Source organism: Salminus brasiliensis, chromosome 17 (genome assembly GCF_030463535.1).
Source record: "Salminus brasiliensis chromosome 17, fSalBra1.hap2, whole genome shotgun sequence".
Lineage (NCBI taxonomy): Eukaryota > Metazoa > Chordata > Actinopteri > Characiformes > Bryconidae > Salminus > Salminus brasiliensis.
In genome coordinates, this window is record NC_132894.1 from 16,021,639 (window position 1) to 16,043,848 (window position 22,210).

The 22,210-nt window shown below is 39.3% G+C and overlaps 1 protein-coding gene across 2 annotated transcripts in view; it reads left to right on the forward strand.

The window, feature by feature from the left end:
* tbl1xr1a (TBL1X/Y related 1a) overlaps window positions 1-22,210 on the forward strand; it is a 57,160-nt gene that overhangs the window by 25,689 nt on the left and 9,261 nt on the right. For both annotated transcript variants that reach the window (XM_072659831.1, XM_072659832.1), the window contains 3 exons: window positions 6,872-6,937; window positions 21,153-21,255; window positions 21,520-21,665. In XM_072659831.1, coding sequence (XP_072515932.1) covers window positions 21,198-21,255; window positions 21,520-21,665 — 204 coding nt within the window. In that variant the 5' untranslated portion in view covers window positions 6,872-6,937; window positions 21,153-21,197. The remainder of the gene's footprint in view (window positions 1-6,871; window positions 6,938-21,152; window positions 21,256-21,519; window positions 21,666-22,210) is intronic.

Below are 22,210 nucleotides of genomic sequence, written 5' to 3' on the forward strand. Positions count from 1 at the left end.
AGATGATGTTGCTCTTTCCATATAGTCAGAAACCGTGTGAAGAGGGGTAGAGGGGTTTAAAAAAACAAATTATAATAATAAAAAAAAAAAATAAAAAAAAAAATAATATATATTTATATATATATATATATATATATATATATATATATATATATATATATATATATATATATATAACCACTCTACACATCAGTTTCTGACAACAGTAATTTTTTTAAATTTATTTATTTAAAAAAAAACAAAAAAAAAAACACCACTCTACATACCGGTTTCTGACGTGTGTGTACCGGTGTGTAGAGGGGTTTAACATTTTCTATATAGAATTTTATATATATATATATATATATATATATATATATATATATATATATATATATATATATATATATACAGTCATGCCCGAAAGTATTCATACCCCTGTCAAAGTTTGACTTAAATTTACTTTTATTTAACCAGAAGTTATATTTTTACCTTGAAACGACACAGGCATCTCCCAGGAGATAACACGATGATGTACAAGAGGCATCATTGTGGGAAAAAGTATTTCTCAGCTTTTATACACATTTGAACAAAAAGTGGCATGTCCAAAATTATTCATACCCTTTGAAAACTGTCACAGTATATGGGAAAATCCAAAGTTCTATACCATTCCAAATAGTCCAAGCTGTTTTAAAGCATCCTAATTACCCTGATTCATTGGGAACAGCTGTTTTAATCAACTCAACAGGAGAAAAACAGCAGCTCTCTGCAGTTGGTTTGTGGACTGTCATGGCTAAGACAAAGGAGCTCACTAAGGACCTGCGGCTGTGCATTGTGGCCGCTCACAAGTCAGGAAAGGGCTATAAAGCCATATCAAAATGTTTTCAAGTTCCAGTGGCTACAGTGCAAAGTATTATTAAAAAATACAAGAAGTTCCGCACTGTGGAAAATCTCAGAAGATGTGGTCGGAAGCCAAAAGTGACACCTGTGCTGGCCAGGAGAATAGTGAGAGAGGTGAAGAAAAATCCAAGGATCACCACCAAGGCCATCCTGGTGAATCTGGACTCTGCTGGTGGCGACATCTCAAGGCAGACAGTTCAACGGACACTGCACACTGCTGGGTTCCACGGACGCAGGCCAAGGAGGACACCACTTCTCCAGAAAAGGCACACAAAAGCCCGCTTGACCTTTGCAAATGCTCATCTGGACAAAGAAGAAGACTTCTGGTGTTCTGTTTTATGGTCAGATAAAACAAAAATTGAATTGTTTGGCCACAATGATGTGTGCACCATTTGGCGTAAAAAAGGAGAAGCCTTCAACCCTAAGAACACCATCCCCACTGTCAAACATGGTGGTGGGAACCTAATGTTTTGGGGGTGTTTTTCAGCCAATGGACCAGGGAACTTGATCGCAGTAAATGGCACCATGAAAAAAGAGCAATACATCAAGATTCTCAACAACAACATCAGGCAGTCTGCAGAGAAACTTGGCCTTGGGAACCGGTGGACATTTCAGCACGACAACGACCCAAAACACACAGCCAAAGTGGTGAAGAAATGGTTAGCAGACAAAAACTTTAATGTTTTGCAGTGGCCCAGCCAGAGTCCTGACTTGAATCCAATTGAGAATCTGTGGAGGGAGCTAAAGATCAGGGTGATGGCAAGGAGACCCTCGAACCTCAAAGAGTTGGAGCTCATCACTAAAGATGAATGGGCAAAAATACCAGTGGAGACATGCAAAAAGCTGGTCAGCAATTACAGGAAGCGTTTGATTGCTGTAATAGCCAATAAAGGCTTTTCTATTAATTATTGAGAAGGGTATGAATAATTTTGGACATGCCACTTTTTGTTCAAATGTGTATAAAAGCTGAGAAATATTTTTTCCCACAATGATGCCTCTTGTACATCATCGTGTTATCTCCTGGGAGATGCCTGTGTCGTTTCCAGGCAAAAATATAATTTCTGGTTAAATAAAAGTAAATTTAAGTCAAACTTTGACAGGGGTATGAATACTTTCGGGCATGACTATATATATATATATATATATATATATATATATATATATATATATATATATATATATATATATATATATATATATATATACACATATACACACATTTGTGATTAACATGGTAATATTTTACAAACATAAAAGAAGCTATAGGTTCATTGTTGGTCGTCTTACCAAGGAAAGTGTGAATTTTGAAGTAGACTGTCAGGTCTTGCTTAAAAAACTGTATGTAATATACTGTAAATGTTAAATTATAGCTGGGCAATATGACGGTATTATATTGTATCATGATGCACAATATGCTTTTCAAAGCACATCGAGGTTCTCGTCAATGCTCAAATGATCAACCGTGTAATTACACTGGTTTAATTGGATGTTGTGCAACGGATGTTAAATAAAAATCCCTGTACTCAGTATGGCAGAACATCTGGACCAATATCGCCATCTAGTAATTTTATTTTAGTTATTTTTTTATTTTTTTAAGAAAGCTGCTGTGTGAACCCAACAAATTGGGCGAATCAAAGAAAGTGAAGTTCAGCGACTAATGTTTGGGGTGCAGGAAGCTTAAATAAAACCTGTTCTGAGGGGTTGGATGTGAAGTTTGTCAGCTAATCCGATGTTGGCCTAGCTTGCCAGCTACACATCCAAGCAATTCCGTAGTACAGTATTGAATCTGATTCACTGCTTCACTTCTGTAGATGCTTGAAAACTTGAGGGCAGAGTCAGTTTACAGGTAGTAGAGAGGGAACCCAAAATTCAGGTTCCTGTAGTGTGTGTGCAGCTGTAGCCGGTTAAGCTTAGTGCGCTTAGTTTAGTTAGCAGGCACGCTATGTGCCACGCTCCAGAGTAGGTGTTTTTTTTTTTTTTTTTTTTTTTTTTTTTTTTTTTTTGCATAATTAAATGGTTTAGATGTAAGCACAGTCATTCAGAGTAATTTAATGTGAAATGGACTGTTCTAGAGAAACATACCAGTTCAGAATTGTCCACCATCTGAAGAATTTAATGCCTGTAAATTGCCTCATTCCTGAGTCATTGTTTTACAGTAATTTTGCAACAGGATTTATTGGCCTATAAAAATGCGTGGTGCAGAAATATTTAAAAAATGTTGGAATCTTGAGTACTTTGTCTTGAATTACTATTTTCTAATAAGTTTGTTTATTCGCTGAAGGAATGAATATGCTTATATGGCCTGCATTTCCTTTGCCTGAGTCGGAGAGGGCAAGCCCATTTACAGTCCAGAGTGCTCAGCGAAGAAGGGCTTTGAAGCACTTTTTGAATGAAGTCGATTCAGGTGGTTCAGGAGTGTGGCCCATGGCAATTCACATCCGCTTACTGCATACACAAGCAGCGCTGAGATTTTATCAGGGAAATGGGGAGCATTCTGGGACATCTATGAAGAGGGTGAAAACATTTGCTATTTAAAGAAAGAAAAAAAAGGATGGTAAATCTCTTTTCCTCACTTCCTCACACCAAAGAAAATCCTTCCTAAGAATCTCAGCTACTCATTAAATACTAACTGTGGAAAAAACAGGAAGGCAATGTATCCTACTTAGCAGGTGCAGCCTCACAAAGAGGCTTCAGAGACACAGGAGAGATGGTTTTGTGAGCTGCCCATATAAAGGAAGTGGCTTTTATCCCAGCATATCTGTCTTCAAGCTCCTCTGCTGTAGACAAGAGACTATTGAGATTAGCCAAAATCTTCTGTCTCGCTGCCATTTCAGTGCAGGTATTTCGCTCTCCCGAGCAAAGCAGTCCATTTGTTTTACAGTATGTATTCGGAGGCAGGGACTGTGGGGTATGTTGTGGTCTGGATAGGCAATCCCATGATTTAAGTGCAAGTAGACGTAGTTGGGAACGCTCTTTCCCGTCAATAGAAATGTAAGTCCTGGTGTACCAGCATTGGTGGCATACTGTTTTTATGTGGTAGTGACTTCAGCCAAAAATGTAGGGCTGTAGGCCAACGTTTTGAATGACAGCATTGGGTCCCTGACTAAGATGAAGTGGGTCTTGCAAACAAATAGCTAGTATCTGAAAAGGTATTCTGTCCCCTCCAACAGTTAGGAGTTTGCACGTACCTGTGCACGTCCCTTCTAAGAACCCAGTAGATATCCGGCATATGTTTGCTCTTCCTTCAGACTTGACTTTGTTCAGGCTTATATTCTAACAGGCCGGACAAGCACACGACTCTAAGCAAGTAGCATGACTAATATGACTCAAAATGTTTATCAAAATTGTGATAAAGGTCGTTATATGGATACAAGTGAGCGTATCGTAGAAATCGCCAGTGCTTACAGATCTCTGACCAATTGCTGTTTTAATTAGTGCTAGTGCTGTTTAATTTGATGAAATTCTGCAGATTTTGAATGTAAATCGCTGTAGTCAATATGGGAGAGTATTTGAATAGCAGTTTAAGAATCTGCTGCAACTGATGCATTTTGTCTGCATATTAAAATATAGGGGGTAATAAATGATCTTTAAATATCATGATTTAATCATTTTCTAATATCGCCCACCCCTAGTATCAGTCATCTGATATCGCCATGAGATAAGGGTGGGCGATATGGCGTACATGTATCATGATACTTCCTAACTTTATTTATTTATTTATTTATTATTATTTTTAAACAATGTGTCATGATCATTATTGATATCTGATCAATGCAGATGAACATTTCACACACTGCTAAATCCACAAATTCTACTACTACACTGGCTGGCATCACACGGAGTAGGAGGAGAAAGGGCCTTCCTACCCAACCAAAGAGAGCAGGGCCAGTTTTGCTGTTAGACTTCCACCCACAGATGGCTGTGGCATTAATGAGGATCAGACTTGTGATCTTCTGATGACTAGGCCGTTGTTCAGACTACTGTGCCACTCTGGAGCCTTACTTGTAAAACTTGTGTACTGGTCTTATTATAGCAACAATTTATGTAGCATTTTTATCTGAATTAGCAGCTTCAATATCATGCTGATGCTCCGCTGACTGTAATACGAAGGATAACGTCTCGGTTGTTGCTATTCTGGACTCGGTATACTGCTGACTGCACTATGTAGCTTTGGTGAAGCGGGAAGGACAACACCGCGTAACCTTTGTATTCTATTACAGAGTCCTGTAATTTTACCTTATTGCATCAGCCACATACTTTTTTCACTTTCAGTGACCGTTCTGTATCATTCAGCTTGTCCAGAAATTAAATCGACTTTTGACCTGCATGATGACTAGTGATTGCAATTACTAGCACCTTCATTTAGATACCCGTGAAGGAGTTTCTGTGCGCACACCTGCTGTGTCTTTGCAGAGCATGGTTATCTGGGACAATCAGGTCTTGACAGTTTTATTCATACATTCCTTTTAGCCTATGAAATACAGACATGCGGAGAGTGACCTACAAATAGACTTTGTATTGTCAAGGCTTATAAAAATGCTAAGTGATTACGCAAGTCACCCTTAACTGATTTCAGCACAGGAAGTGCTGCATCAGATAATTCCAGAATTTATGTAAAACATGAGGAAGAGGGTCGTTACGCTATCTGTGACGAGGGAGCTCTGGTATTCAAGCTTGCCAGCATATCGGCCACTCGACTAGTGAAGTCACGTGACCCGATACTTCAGTGCCAAGTTGATACCAAAATGCTGAAATCTAGACGCTGCTTGTATGTTGGTGTACTGAAGGTACTCGAACTACGTCTCAAAACGTCTACGTCTTTTTTAATATTATATCACACTTTACTACCCAAAGGCTCAATTTCACTGTTGCTGGAGGGAAGGGGGGGTGGGGTAAAATACTTGACTTTAGTTCATGTTGAAATACTTCTTGTAGTTCTTGAGATCCGAATCTTCTCTTCACAGTTAAAACAGAGACTTGGTCCAGTGTCTAGCTTTGCTACAAGGTGTTGTGATAAGAGCCTCCTGTCACACGTGTGCTGTTGGCTCTCAGAGACTTGTCTTCTGAGTTAGGCAGGCCAGTTTTCTATGGTTTTCAAGGGCCTTTTGGTGGTGTAGGAAACTGTACTTGCAGCACACAGCTTTATTTATCATTTCTCTAAAGGGAAACTCTACACTTTTAAAAGTTCTAATGGTCTGTCTGTGTTTGTGTTAATTGCCGTTTTCCAGTCATTACGATGGCAATTCAGTTGTGCAGCGTTGTCTGCTCTGAGTAAGCAATCAGTAACATTTTTCGAACATCTGAATTGTTTGCATTAATTATCTAAGCTTCATTTACTGCCATTGCTACAGAGCAGCTGTAAACCGATGCCTTCCAAAAAAAAAGAAACCTTTTGATTCATACAGGTTACATTTAGTTATTTTCACCCTACTAGCAGTTTACTGCTTACCTTCGTACCATTTGAGGTCACTGGACTTGAAATGTCAATAAAAGCTGGCAAATTGGGGATGTTCTAAGAGATTTGATATAGTGATATAATGGCTGTATGTTTTGTTGCTACTTGTAACCCAGCAAAATAAACCGGCTTGCACCTTTTGCCTTGTGGACTTGCCTAATAAGTGTTTTGTGGCGTTTTCCAGTAAACAGCTCGACTCGCTGTTTCTGCTACCCACCGAAAATAACCTAACCTGTGTAGTAAACGTTCCTAGAGGCGGTCTTCCGCTTAGATTATAGGTTTAACTTAAATGCAGTATATGAAATGCGGTCTGGTTTTGAAATAGCATATGTCTTCAAGTTTAGTCTGTCCTTGTGTTTCTCTTTACAAGGAAAACCAAAAAAAAGCAGCTGCGTTGAGTCCTGACCGAGCTAAAAGTGAGCTACTCAAGGGCCGCTGGCTTTCTGTCTGTATATGAAGCTCTGGAACTAAAAGTCTGCATTGCACAAATGTTCTGCAAAATTTTGCTAAATTCAACCTTTTCTGTTGTTATTGCAGGTGCTGAGACACTTGGACTGGACCCTTCTAAAACATTTGCATTGTGGAAAAAGAGTTGATACTGTGGTAAGTAGAAACGAGTGTTGTGCCTGTACTTCAAGGCCTTCCGTATTGATAATGGAGCACCCACTCTTTATTGTGTGACTCTGCGTTCGATTTTCTCGCCGGCAGCAGCAGCAATATATTTTGCATTTTGAAAAAGGATAAACGATGGCAGAGACTCTGTTTGAAGAACAGATCAATACTCCTGTAAGATTGTGTTTGGTGGTGTTTACTCCCTCCACTCTAGCCGATGGCACGTTGATCATTCCTCGCTGCCTCTGCAAAGGAAGGGGATTTTGTTGGAAGTTGTGTAAACAAACTGAAAAAACATCAGTGAAATGGAACTTGAACCTGATTTGGATTTATTTCATCTGATAACTGTAAAGTAAAGCTGTAAATGTTACTAGAAAATTACAGCGACGTTTGTTTCAGCTTCATTGGTTAGTAATGTTATGCAGAACAGGATGTAAAGGAAACTCTGTTTGAAGTTTAATCTCAACTAGTGATGTATTATCTGCTGAGACATATGTGCTTGTATAATGTTTTTCTGAATGAATGATACTTTGGTCCCTTTTTTTTTTTTTTTTTTTTTTTGCACTGTTTCATTTATTGTCACTAGTGAATGGCTTTCCAAACTCCCAATTGCAACTGGAGGTGGAGAGAGTTTAAGCCCCACTAATGCCATAGCTATCCATGGCTGCGAGTCAAAGTCTCTCTGGGTGGATCGAGTGACCCATCCAGCTTTTTTAGGTCCGATACGATACATAAACTTTGCATATCGGTCGATACCATTGCTGAATTAATAAACTTTATTCCTCACCATGTGGGAGAGAAATAAGGCATCAGGATTGACTTCAACATTACTTTATGTAATATAACAAATTAACACATAGACATAAATGTACTAAATTGCTGTTTGTCATTTATTTCCGTACATTCAGTGCAGTCTCACACCAACAAATTAAAGCGAAAGGATAGGTTCCATGGATCGGCTTAATTATCCGATACCCGATCCAGCTAATTTTGTTAATATTGGGACTGATACCTGATCCTAATATCGGATCGGTGCATCCCTACTGCCCTCTCCACCAATCGTTCAGTGTGATGCTAGCCAGTACAGACGTCCGTTTACTGACATAACAGAATTGGCGGTTAGTAGAAAAGTGTTCTCCTCCAAGCGTGTTAAGCTGTCCAGTTGCATTGTGTTGACACACAAACGGGTAGAAACGATGGAAGTATATGCTGGCTTTATCCTCTCAGCGCTGGTAACGTTGTGTGTGTGTGTGTGTGAGATGGGGATGACCTAGCTTGCGGGGGAAATGGGATGACTACACTGTTCAAGCGAATTATTTACATAGTGGATAAGAGTCCTTGGGAAGGAATTCTGTCAAATATGTCCATAGTTCTCTGATTTAAGGAAGGTTGGTTTATGTTTTATTTATTTTATTTATTTATTTATTTATTTATTTTTATTTTTCATAAGTTATTATTGATTTCAGTATCGGGTTGATGTTATTGGTGCAGCCCTAGTATTAATTCTGTGGACTCAAGTGCGTCTTTGTTTGTAGCTACCGCATGGAAAGCGCTTCAACTGTGCTACACAGCTCTGACAAGCACCGCTAGCAGGACAGCCAGGGAATAGATCCATGGTAACAGTGTTTGGCAGTCAGGAATATGAGGTCACCCGCGGATAACCTGTAACCGAGGCCTTCAGGCTGCACTTTGGTTATCTGTTCCCTCACATTATGCAAGCTGGCTTCCAGGCTCCATAGAATGCTTAATGTACATGGTTGATTTAAACACTGATTTCTGACTAATCATAACTGTTGTTGAAATGACCATCTATCCTAATATGCCTCTTCAGTTCCAAATGAAAAAGAACCTGACAGCCTTTATAAGCACAGACCCTGCGTAAGCCGACCTTGAATATGTTACTCATTAGTTATTTGTCTTATGTGTGAAGGCAGAATGTGGGTGGAGGGGATTCCTGAAATTGTTCACTTGGCTTGTCTGCAGATGAGGAATGATAAGAGCTGACTGCTGGAGATTGAAGCTAATTTGTCATTGATTATTCCCTCGCTACAGCTGTGAAGTGGTCGTCTTTCTTTGCCTGTCCAGTCAGCATTGGAGGGGGATGGGAAGGGGAGTGTGTGTGTGTGTGTGTGTGTGTGTGTGTGTGTGTGTGTGTGTGTGTGTGTGTGTTGTGTTTTTTTTTTTTTTGTTTGTTTGTTTTGTTTGTTTTTATTGTATTTTGGGGACAGATTATTGCAGCAGTTGATGTGATGAGGTCATAGGTTCGTTTGTGAATCGCTTGGCAACTTCAGATGGACATAATAATTTTACAATAAATATGTTTCCTTATTTCCTTTTTTTTTATCAAGTTATCAAATAAATAACTGTTAGGTAGTGCTTAAAATAAAGTCCTGGTAAAGGCTGAAGAAACGGCTTTGTAGATTTTAATAGGTAAAAGGGGAAGAAATTGGTGAAGCATTAGATTAACATTAAGTTTAATAATGTTAATTATTCATCTTTAATTTGGAATGGAAGCTGCTAGGCTAATGTTGCTAACAAATACTGGACTTATATGGTCACCGATCTTATCTCTGTAAATAGACGCCTAAAAAAAAGGCCTCAATTACTTAAGGCAATAAGTAAATAAAAAAATGTATTATCTTTTTAAGAAAATAAAATTTCTAATTTTTGAAGAAAGCATTGGTGACAGTCTGAGTCTAGTGTTTAGTTGCCATGTTAGCCTAGCATCTTTCCTTTGCAAACTAAAAAAAAACCCACATCTGATACCAAACATGTCTGATGATAGACTGCATCTGGGTAAGCAATAATTTTTAGCATTGTTTGGCTGAACTATCCCTTTAATAATGTTTTCAGGTGTAGTTAAAAAAATGCATTGAATCATTTCTTTTTTTTTCAAAAACTTGTAAGGTGAATCAAATCATTGTGAAGCCAGAGATTTACATCCCTAATACCAGAGAGAGGAAAGCTGTGGCATGATTTGCATTGAAAGCAGGAAAGTATCCGTGGTTCTGCGCTCATATTCCATTCTCTCCGCGTCCACACTCCTGATAAGCTGATTAGCAAAGTGAAGCGTCTGAGCGAATGGAGTATTATTATTATGATTGTTTTTGCACATCATCAATGATTCACATGTCGTTTCTATGCACTGCTCAGAAGTTTACACTTGATCTTTTGGGGCCTAACAGTGAATTAAGCCAGTCAGGATTTGGTTGGGGTTGCAGGGTTTCAGACTGTGAAGCATAATGTACGTCTTGGATCCTTTGCCATTGTGCTTTGTTTGACTTTGTTCTCCCTTTGTTGTTGGCCTTACTGCATTCATTCATTCCCCTCTTGTAAGAAACCTCTGGAGCTCTCCCATCCAAAAGTGAGGGTGAAAAGTGTTGTCCATCTTTCCATTCTGTCTCAAAGCAATTCAGCCATGTCAGACTTCTACAGAGAATAACCTCCCATTCTTCTGGCCTCCTGAGCGTTAGAGTGGTGATGTGACTGCCTTTCCCTTGATCCTTCTTCCACCCTACAGGAGGAAAAATACTCTGACAGCTGACAGAACAAGTGGCAATGACCCACTCTGACATATGATTTATTTATAAGTTGAAATAAATTGCAGCCACTCCGTATATCAAGGGACTTAAAATTCCAGTAGCTGATAATATTATTCTTAAAATGTTTATATTTCTGTTTAATATATTCCTGTGGTTTTAGTTAAAAAAGCTTTACAAACTGATACAACTATCAACAATTTATTGTGACTTTCTATTCTAAGTGTGCACTTTCATAAACTAGCCCTGGGCTGATATTATTGAATAGAGACATAATAATAATATATTAAGTGACCGTATTATGCAAATCATGCAGCTTTTTCCCATTTTATGTCATGATTTAAAAAAACAAACAAACATTTATTTAGTTAGCTTTTCAGCTTTTTATGTATCATTCTCTTTGTACAATTATTTTAACCTATGGCATGAAGACCACTTAGAAAGAGGCCATAGATTTTGGTGAAGAGCGCTGAGATTCATGCAAATAAAGTTTTTGTCTGTGCAAAATATTGTCATTATAAAATGTTATTGTGTTAATGTTATGTTCATTCTTATTGAATGCAATGTATTATATGAGTGAGCTCTCGGGAAAGACTCAAAGACTTTGGAACGTCGGAATATTGCTTATTCTAGTAAACTCTGTGAAGGATAACCATTTGTCTGCTATAAGCTTATTATGTATTATGTTATGAGCTCAAACTGGAAAAAACTCTTCAGGAACTGTTTGTGCTTCTGGTGTCTGTTAATTACCCTACTGGTGAAGGATATATTTTGCATATACTGGTGGTTTTGTGTTCAAATTTAGCAGTTCAACATTTGTTGCTGTCACACTGTTAAAGAGGAGGCCCATTGTGTACGTGTTCTCAGTGGGATAACTAGGTTTTCATACTGTTGGTCATATAAATAGCAAGTTTTCTGATTACAGTATTGCCGCGATTTGAACTTGCAGGATCGCCATATGTTTGACAGTAGCAACAAAACTGCAGGTGGTCAATCAGCTGGTATTAAATTGCACAACTGATGTATTCATTAGGATGCGTTTTAGAATTCCTCGTCCTGAATATTTTCGGCCTAATGCCTAGGTGCAAGTCAGTTAACAGTTGTTCTTTGTTAACGTTGTAGGAAGTGTCCCATCTACTATATGAGAAACCTTTCCAAGCAGTTTGAAATTCCTTGTGGTGCACCATCACAGTAGTGAGCCCATTCCCATATTATTATTCATTTCCCCCTGAAATTCACACTCTTAGCTCAGCTAGGCTTTCAGTGCAGGATTTGCCTTTATTACATAATTCCGTAGCACTTCGTAGTTCCAAAAAATTACAAATAAATAAATAAATAAATTCAAAGTTATCTGGCATAGACCTGTATTACACATGTGTACACAGATGAGGAGGCAGCTTAGTCTACACACACCAGTAGTAAGGTGCTAATGCTTTTCTAAGCTGTAAGGTAGCTACCTAGCTAGCCGATACGAGGCCAGTCCTTTGTTGCATCATTCTCGTAGAGTTCATAGAAAAATATATTCATGCATATTTCATCACAGTTTCCATTTACGATATGAAATAGCTTAGACCTTCTTTATGTGCTGGCCATGGAAATGTTTTGCCTATGTTTTATGTTCTGCTGAACGTTTCTGCGGTAGATTTCCACATGAGCACACATGGAGAGGGAGAGAGAGAGTATTGATGTGGTTCTACTTGCCATGTATTATAATACATAATGTGAATTTTAATGTAATGATAAATCATGGCTGTGGTGCTGCATCATCGGCTCAAATGCTAATAAAACTGATTAATAATTGGTTGGTTTTGTTATTTCTCAGGAAGGTTCTGCTGTGGTGGTTGTTGTTGTTGTGGTGGTGGAGCCAGTTTGTTTTCTGCTGTGGATCCCCTTATGTTGAACACTTGCTTATTTAGTTAACCGTAAAGTTTCATGTGTCACGTCTTGCATGCAAAACATCAGTTCACTGCAAAGCAGTAGGTCCTGCGTCTGCTTCCAAGGTGTGTGTCTGTATAAGCCTCTGCGCTGGTCGTCTGAATAATTTTTTTTATTTTTATATATAAAAGTTTCTGCACCCGTGATGAAATTATGTGCATTGTTTTTGGTGCTCAGTCAAAAAAACAGCACATCCTGTACAGAGTGCACTTGTTAATGTATATTTAAGTTACTGTTTAACGTGACTGGATCGTTTCAGAGAGCACAGTTCCGCTGCTCCAAAGCTCAATTCTTGGGGGCGGGGGCTCTAGTCCTCGCCTGGCATTAGGCACAATATGTTAATAATAACCAATAGGTTAATGTTTATCTGCACCAGAGAGTCCTAATCTTTTGGCAAAACTTCTCTACAGTAACTAGACATTTGCAGTAGTACCTAAATGCATTCATTAGAAGGGATGTCCTCAAACATTTGGACATATTTTGTTTCTACCGGTCTTTAAAGTCAGCAGAAAGATGCCATATTCAAGACCACAGATTTGAAGAATAGGTCTATCCATGATTTTGCATATGATGTTACATTACATACTAAATGTATGAAGAAATAAATATTTAATATTTTCATTTTTCTTTATTAATATATAATTACAATCCACATTTTATAAATGTATATGTCTGCTTCAGCCTTGGCTAATATATACCTGAAAAATATCTGACCTAAATTTCCATTCCCAGAATGGCACTTCAATGAGACTTTTGTTTTCCTGCAGAACCATTTTGGTAACACAGATTTGTGAGCATGAAGGGACCTTCTCTTGATGTAAAGGTTCTTCACATTCCCACATGTCTGTTACAAATGGTTATCACGGTCACTGCGTCGTCACGTCCGACTCTTAATAGAAGAGTTATCGAACTTCCGACTTTTTTTTGTTTGTTTTGTTTCGTTTTTTTTTTTCATCTTCCCTCACATACCTTAAATGGCACATGATGAGTGTAGTTTTACAGCTGGAGCTGAACTTTTTCAAACTGGATGGAGTGAATACTCTGGTAAGTGTGTTGGATTTGATGTATTGGTGCATTGAGGAAAGGCCAGGAGCCTCAACCATTGACTGCAACACGATCAGAAGCTGTTTAGCATTGACGTAAAGGTGTGAGAATGGGCTGTAGAATCCAAAAAGGTGGTTTTGTATGGAATCATTTAACAGTTGCTGTTTATTTACATCAGCCTAAATGTATAAAAGTCCATTTTTAAAATTTTTGAAAACTTGTTGTAGTTCATGTTCATATTTTGCTTAGTGTGTTGTTTTTTTTTTTATTTATTTTTTTTTTATGCTTTTGGAAAAACATTCTGCAGATTTGATGGCAATAAGCCGTGTGCTGAGAGGGCGCTTTAGGTACTTGACCTAAACAGAAAGGCGTCCTCATAACGTTACCCCCTTTGTTGGTTGGTTGGTTGGTTGGTTGGTTGGTTGGTTGGTTGTTTTGCTTTTTTTCTCAGTGAGCAGGGATTTAGAGTTCAGTGACTAGGAGCAGAAAAGGATTTGTAGATTCATGATAAAAGACACCCAAGCTAATGACCTGACACACCTAGAATGTACTTTTTAACAAGCCTTCCCCTAGGGGGACGAAGCTGCCTTCATTTTTGTCCGAGCTCTACGGAAAACGTTGACCTCCGCGAGGCCAGTAGGACACTTGAAGCGTAACACAAGCAGAGGGGGAGAAATCCATTTATGCCTCCGCCGTGTAATATTCCCTCCATGGTCAAATTGGCACTGATGGATCCAAAGCCCAAAGTAGGTCAGGCGAGGTGACACATTAATCTCTGCGGTCCTGTATTTTTTTTTTTTTTTTTTTGGAGGTGGGTGTTTTGCCCCCCCTTTGTTCCTCTTCGGTGAGTGGAGTGTGTTGCATCACAAGCAGTTTACCGCCATATCCTCCTTAATCCGTTGTGACAGTGTCTGCTAGCATGTGGCATGTAATAAGCACTGCTCATTGTTCTCCAGCTGGATTGATCAGGCCGTCTTGCCTTTGAACTCGGCCTAATTGTCAGACGCTGCGGGGGGATGTGGGCCATATGCCCACGTTGCCAAAGGAAACTGCTGGAGATTGCAGGTGACAATTGCTTGGAAAAGCAAGAAGTAGACACAGCTATTACACTTTTTTGCCACCTTTTCCTGCCTTGCGAAGTTTTTTTTTATTTTTATTTTTATTTCTCCCTTTAAACACCAGAGTCCATGCAATGGTCCACGCAAGAAGCGCCACAAATCGTCATAGTCTTGCGAAATATTTAGGTCGCTGGAGTACAAGGCTCTCAAATTGCGCAGCGAGTCCTTGAGATGCTTGTGTGGGCAAAGTTCATTGTTGTGAAGGGAGCTGTGTGAAAAGCTTTGCGTTTACAGACTGGCGTAAACTCGTATTACACAAAGGTGTGATCAGCCTCATAACCCGGCCAAGGGTTAATCTGTGTGTGTTTGTGTGTGTATTTTTTTTTTTTTTTTTTTTTTTTTTTTTTTGATGAAACTATTTGTACTGTCGATTGCAGTGATTTTGCTTTGCTTTAACTATGTGGCTTAATGTGTAATACAGCCATGCAATTTAATTTATGCTAATATGCCAATTAGTAATACAGTAAAATTAGCCAATCTAAACGTCAGTCCAGAATGTAACACTGCCTTGTGTTTTTAAAATGGCTATATATATAATTAGGTAAAAATTAGTTTTATAGTATGAATTAGGTGTAACGGTATGCATGTAATAATTTGCATTGTAATGTATTCCTAATGTAATGGTCCTAAAAATGTAGTGTTTTACCTTATTTTTGTTTTATTATTTTTACTTCAAATTTACTGTACTGGGCAGACTGTTATATTCTTTGGATTTATAATAAAAACAAAAAATCACCAAGTGTAAAACCTTGCGACATCACCCGCTTTGAAACAGTTTCTCATCTTCTACAGGCTTAGTAGGCAACTGTGTTTTTCATTGACTATAAATAAATCTCAGACGTAAACAATTAAATAATCAAAAGAAATTAAATGAAATCTGCCCAGATAATTGGAGAATGGCCGCCTACAGCAGCTTATCCGTTTCAAGTGGTTTGCCGTGTTCAGTGTTTTTGAATGATGAGTAAATTCTTTCACACAGAGCTTGCTTTTGGGATTGTTAGAATTCTCCTTCAAAATTGCCTCCATACTTCAGACCTTTTCTGTAAGATTGTTCTAGCTAGCTTAACTTACCACCACCTCGGCCTTAGCTTCAAACATTTTTTTTTTTTTTTATTGCTCTGGTCCAGTGGGGTGTCTCACACAACTCTCAGACAATTGGCTTTATGCTCGGCTGTTGGAGTTACTGTGGTTGTTAAACCCTTCCACAATTTTAATGATATCACTCAGTTGATGGTGGATTATCTAGGAGGAAAGAAATTTCACTAACTGACATGGTGTAAAGGTGGCATCCTATGCCAGTACAGCACTGGAATTTAGTGAGCTGTTTAGAATGACCCATTCTTTCACAAATGTTTGGAAATGCAGACCGTCTGCCTGCCTGGGGGCTTGATTGTATTCACTTGTGGCAATGGGACTGAATGAAACACCTGAATTTAATGATTCAGTGAAGACTTGTGTCCCAATACTATTGTCCTTGTAGTGTACCTTGGGGGGGGGCTATACAGTATTACCTCATATTGAACCATGATGTCCAAACCGTGGCGCAAACCTCGAGTTCTCGTACTGTTCGACCCCTATCATAAACACTGTGATTAGATTATGACTGATTTCATGTTTCCTTATTTTGTGTACAGTGTCTACTCACTCATTCCTCTCGCTTTGTACAAGCTGCTAAAGCCAGTTTACAACCAGAAACCGAGAACTTTTCTGCAATAGTTTTGCTTTCAACCAACTGAAAAATGTGGCACTATGTATTTTTGGTGCTTGAGGGAACAGCAGGACACAATGTGCATGCTCACATTTTGTGAAGTATGAAACTTTTCATATTTGCTTAGTAGTAGTTCCACATTGCACACATTTTTGGTGACTTTGCTGGCTTTTAAAAGCACAACTTTCTGCTACAGGCTGTGGAGACTGTCCTCTATGACAATGGAGCAGTGCAGAGATCCGAACTTTACGGTGCTTAGTGTAGCCGGTACCAGATATATTAAAATAATATAAAAATATGCTTGGATCCTGTAATGGTCTGTAACGCTTTTTAGTATTTGCAGTATTGATGAACGCTACCATTCTATTCCATAAAATAGTGCCGTCGCAGTGGAAGAAATGCACTTGCACTTGATCCTTTTGTAATAATTCTAGGCAGGGAATAATTCCAGGCGGTGTAAATGTTGCCTGTTAAGTGAAGGAAACCAACATGGAGAAGCTATTAGCCTTCATCACTGCTTCAGGCTGTGGATAATCTCAGTTTGTGGCACCTCCATGACTACAGCGCAGTGCAAAAAAAAAAAAAACCCTGATAATTCTGAAGAAAAATAGAAAGGGCTGTTTAATTAATAAGTGCTGTTGCAAAATGATCATAGCTCCAAAGCGTGTGTTGAAAATGGTTTCATTTGTAACTTACAGGCAGGGCAGGTAAGTGCTCCTTCTTTTTGCTTTAATAATTGCATGTTTTACAAGCTGAATAACACTAATAGGCAGAAATACATTTTACTACTGAAATACACCTTATTACTTTTTTCGGAGATGCTAACTCCATACGCGTGGCCGCTTTGTAGTTTTACAAGCTTAGCTGCTCATTGACGAAGCCGATGGGTTTATGAACTTTACTGAGGCAGACTTTAAATGTCATCTAACACCATGTTAAGTTTTTGGAAAAGAGAGTGATATTTCCGATGCACTTCCCCTGCCATAAACGTGGATCGGGTAACTAATTATTCTATTATTACCTCTATTATTCTTCTGTACTGTCCTGTACCTGTTTCTAAAACCTCCCCTTTAGGTCAAAATAATAGTCCTGCATATACCAGTGTTTCACCGTTACGCAAGCTGGCCTGTCTGATTATACAATGAAGATTAACTTGCACTCTGAGCTCCAAAAACAACTAGATGATGGCTGCTGTAGGACTGGGAATGCGTCACAATATTTGCGTTCCAAAGAGCAGTTTGTGACCTTTTTTTGTGAAGCAGTTCTTTTGAAATCTCTCTCGCCATGCAATGCAGACGAAAAGGTCTTTTTTTTTTTTTTTTTTGTGGCTAGTTTTGCGACCAACACAGAGAAGGGAATTTCCCCACCTATCATGTCCGTGCTGAAGCCTCTGAGTGGCAAATGCCTGGATTTCCCTGCTCTACTTAAGAGAGGCTAGGTGGTCCTGCAGCACGTGGGTAATTTATTGAAAGGGAGCACTCCTCCTGGCCGTTGATCCAACAGCTCGATAATATAGATGAGCACTCTGCACTGTTGCAGAGATTTAATTTGGCTACGCCATGAGATAAAACGCATTGATTTAAAAGTTGCTGTTCAGCTTGAGTTCTGTTGTCTGATTGGCTGCCGTAGTAGTATTGCTATCTGATTGGCTGCGTTTTGTTTTTGCATGCGAAATACGGAAATGGGAACAGCAACCATCCAAAACGCTGGTTATTCTCCCTGTAAAATCTACTTGATTAATTTTGTTTTTCCTTTAATTCTTGATTGTTTTTTTTTGTATTATAGATTTTTGTTTTTGCTAACTGTAAAACATACATAAACTACAGTAAAACATAAGATGTAGAATGCATTATTTTTTTAGGAATTTGCTTAATGCAGTGACTGCAAGAGCAGGCTGACGAAGGCTAAAAGCCAGCACACACCAGACACGCCATGGCACACAGCTCATAAAAACTAGATAAGGGTTCACACATGGGTGTTCAGCACAGTTCAGCACTCAGCTATTAGCACTCAAAGTATTTACCTGCATCATTAAAAGAGAGGAAACCCACATCAGTAGAATCTCACAAATGATGATGATGATATTGCACTGCATCTTTAAAGCAGCCCTATGGAAAAATTTCACGCTCCTGGGCTCCCCCTACAGTCGGGTCATGTAATTTGCGCTTTGAGCAACACTAAAAGACACATTTGTCTGGATAAGCTAAGACATAAAGAGCAGTCACTGAAAGTAAATGAATGACAGTGGCACTATTCTCCCGGTCAGTGGAGTTTTTTTTTTTTTTTTTTTTTTTTTTTTTTTTGGAGGTTGTTATTTTAAGGTGAAAATGCTACATAGTGTTGCTTTAATATTACTGGTTATTTACCTCAATCAGCTAGTAACCTATGTGTCTTTTACTGGTGAGAGGCCGCTCTGATCAGGGTTCCTATAAAGAATGGATGTATCCAGATGTAATGAGGACTAGTGTGCAAAATGTGCAAGTATGTTCAGAAAGCCTGTAATAACCAGTGTTACCACAGTACTTCTGTGTTTATATGTGGAAACTGTTTTTATGTCTGCAAAAAAGTTCAGTCCATGATGAAGGCGTAGAGCCCTAATCATTGAGCCAGCCACAGAAGCTTTCTTTTTTTCTGAATCGGTGCAACCTGATGTTTCAGAATTTTACGAGTTGATTAGGCTAATTATGCTTACAGGAGAAGGTGTTTTTCACAAACAGCTCAAGTTGAGGTTTCAGTCTGCTGCAGAGAAGGAAGGCGACAGAAAAGGGAGAGGTGTTTCATCGCCACAGCTGTTCCCTCCCAAAATAGCAGAAAACCTCACCACCCAAAAATGCCCATGATGTAGAAATGATCGCTTCTGTGTCTTTACTGGAATTCAAGAGAGAAGAAGAGAAAACGCTTTTGTTTGCAAACAAACCGCATCCTTCAGTGGTGGGTTGAGGACCTTTTTCCAGCGGTTTTCTTTATATGAATGAGTGAGCTGTAATTATGGTAATTAGGAGTGTATTGATTCACAGATTTATGACACATTAATACCAGTTTTGCTTCAGCTTTAGGGTAGGGCGGTATAACGGTAATACAGTATACTGCGGTATTTAAAAATGAGGATGTTATTTAAAAATGACTACATGTCTGATGGGTCAGATAAGCTTATTCCCCCATGTTCATTTAAAAGAGCCACAGGGTGGGGGCGCTGTGGGAGCTCACTGACTGGTGACGTCACACTCTGAAAACCTAGATTTGCCTTTCTGTTCCTCCCAATACCAGTCGCTCGACTTGGCTCTCAGACACAAGCTTTTCTTCTCATCTCTTGTGCCGGGAGCTCAGCAGCTAAACTGAGCTGTCTGATGCTTGGTGGAGCTGTAGCTGAGCTAGCTCAAAATTGAAGCACCTTGTGCTGTAACTCTGCCCATCCATAAAATAATTCAATGACAAATCAGTCCATTTTCCATCTCCAGTGTCTAATTCCAACAGGTACTTGTCCCTGTGCTAACCTTTCTGTTCAGTAAAGGTGCACGTATTTGTCACTATACCATGTACAGTGAAATGTGTCCTCCGCATTTGACCCATCTGTGGTAGTGAACATGAACACACACACACACACACAAATACACACACACACACTTGAGAACTAGGGGCAGTGAGCACACGCACACCCATAGCGGTGGGGAGCCAACTCCAGCGCCCTAGGAGCAGAGAGGGTAAAGGGCCTTGCTCAAGGGCTCAACAGTGGCAGTTTGCTGAGCCCGGGTATCGAACCCACCACTCGGTCATCGATAGCTCTAACTGCTGAGCCACCACTGTCCCTGTTAGATGGAGTAGCTGTGAGCTGTCGGGCAACTATGTAGTTAATCATACTGTTATTTATCATGTCTGTTGGTTGCATTAACAGACACTCTGTACAAGACCTTTACAGGTTTTTCGATAAGTCTGACATTGGCGTAAAATAGCCAATGTGATCGGAATTGGTTACTAGCCAACCAGCCGATGTTGGCATAGTTATACATGCTGGAGTCTGTAGTATTTGTCTCTCGTCCTTTTAGGCTAATCTCTAAACTCAATATAGGCGTTCTGACCATGTCGGTCTCCGTCGCCGGTCTCTACTGGACTGTCTTCGTTGGCAAATTTAACGTCACTGACAATTTTGGCTTCGTTTCAATAAAACAGAAGGTAATTGATCCACAGCGTTCATGTTTTCTACATTGTTTGATTAAAGCAGTTAATCTCTGTCAGATATCAGCATTTCAGCTAGCTTATACAGCTCCCAGTGTTCTGTACTTAAGTACAGGTGATATTTGCTTTTATGCAATATTTAGATGAACATAGGACCCTATTAACAATGGAAATAGAACTTTACTGCATCACGGGTCCGAATGTGATCCACTGCAGTGGGCTGGGTCAAAGGAATTCTGTAGTTTTATTAATCGACACCCTGGCAATGGACACCAGCTAAATGTGAGCGAGTTCAGCAGGAGAGCCAAACATTTTCAAGTAACTCTGTGTCAAAAATAAACTCCTAGCTGTGGTCATGAGTTTGCCTTCTGTGGCGATTTTGATGCAACAGCGCCACCAGTTTGTAATGGCGACTTGTGGACGTGCAGCTTGTTATTGTGCTATGCAAGAGGGAAAGGAGTGCACTATCCACTTTTACACCCTGGCAGCAGTGTACATGATCATGTCTCTGTTGGCAGGGGGAGCTGATAACCCAGTTTAACAGCACGGAAGGCTTTTTATACACCCTGCGATTCTGTGAATCCCCTGAGCAGAAGAGCCTCATCTGCATTCTTTACTTTGCTCAATGTCATTACTGTTATTGACTGCCATGCTGAGTGTGTGTCTCTCTCTCTTTCTCTCTTCGGCAGGCCTGTGTCCTGTGTGCTGACCTCATGGTGTAAGCAGGTGTAAAGATGAGCATAAGCAGTGATGAGGTCAACTTTCTGGTGTACAGATACCTACAGGAGTCAGGTAGGTTTACATCCTCACAAAAGGCTCACAGACAATTAGTTAAAGAGACAAAGCGCACCATCCAAACCACCCCCTTAATTATTAATCTGACCATTTCTGATTTTTGAGATCTTTGTGTAAATGAATCAGATTTGCATTATTAACAGCCCTCAGCATTGATCTGTAATCAGAAACACTCCATCAGGGCGTTGTCGCACTGCCACGAGAGTAAGGCTGTCCCTGTAAGAGCCTTACACTGATGTGTTTGTTGTCCCTCGCTGGCAGGGTTTTCCCATTCAGCCTTTACGTTTGGCATAGAGAGCCATATCAGCCAGTCCAACATCAACGGAGCCCTAGTGCCCCCTGCTGCCCTCATCTCCATCATCCAGAAGGGCCTGCAGTATGTGGAGGCAGAAGTCAGCATCAACGAGGTAAGACTGAACTCCGCATGTTCAGCAGAATAATTACTTGCTGTTGTGGTTATTACTTACTTGGGGACACATCAAATGTTGCCCAATTTCGAATGCAGTCTGCATAATCGGGAAATAAGAAGAAGGTGTTTGTGTGAGAAGCAATGAATGGTCTTCGCAGGACTAGCTATAGGACTGTTGCCTTCTTGGTCAAATATATATTATATTGTTTATTGTTATTATGAATTAATGAGTTAAATACATGATTAAATATATTTTAATACTAGTATTAAATGATCATTCTTTCATTCTTTATCTGCCAGATTTTCCTTCATACAATCAATCTAAACTGTAGTTAGCTCAAATATCAACATCACCATTTAATAAACTACAAACGCAAATACTTTAAGTGCCACTTGAACATATTGTCATGTGATCTGCTCTGTTGTAGAGGGTATAATGCACTTCATGCACTGTCTAGAAAATGTCAGTTTAATTTTTCAGCCAAATAAATGTAAAGAACCACTAGGTGTTGGCAGTGTTATGTCGGTTGCCATTATAAACAA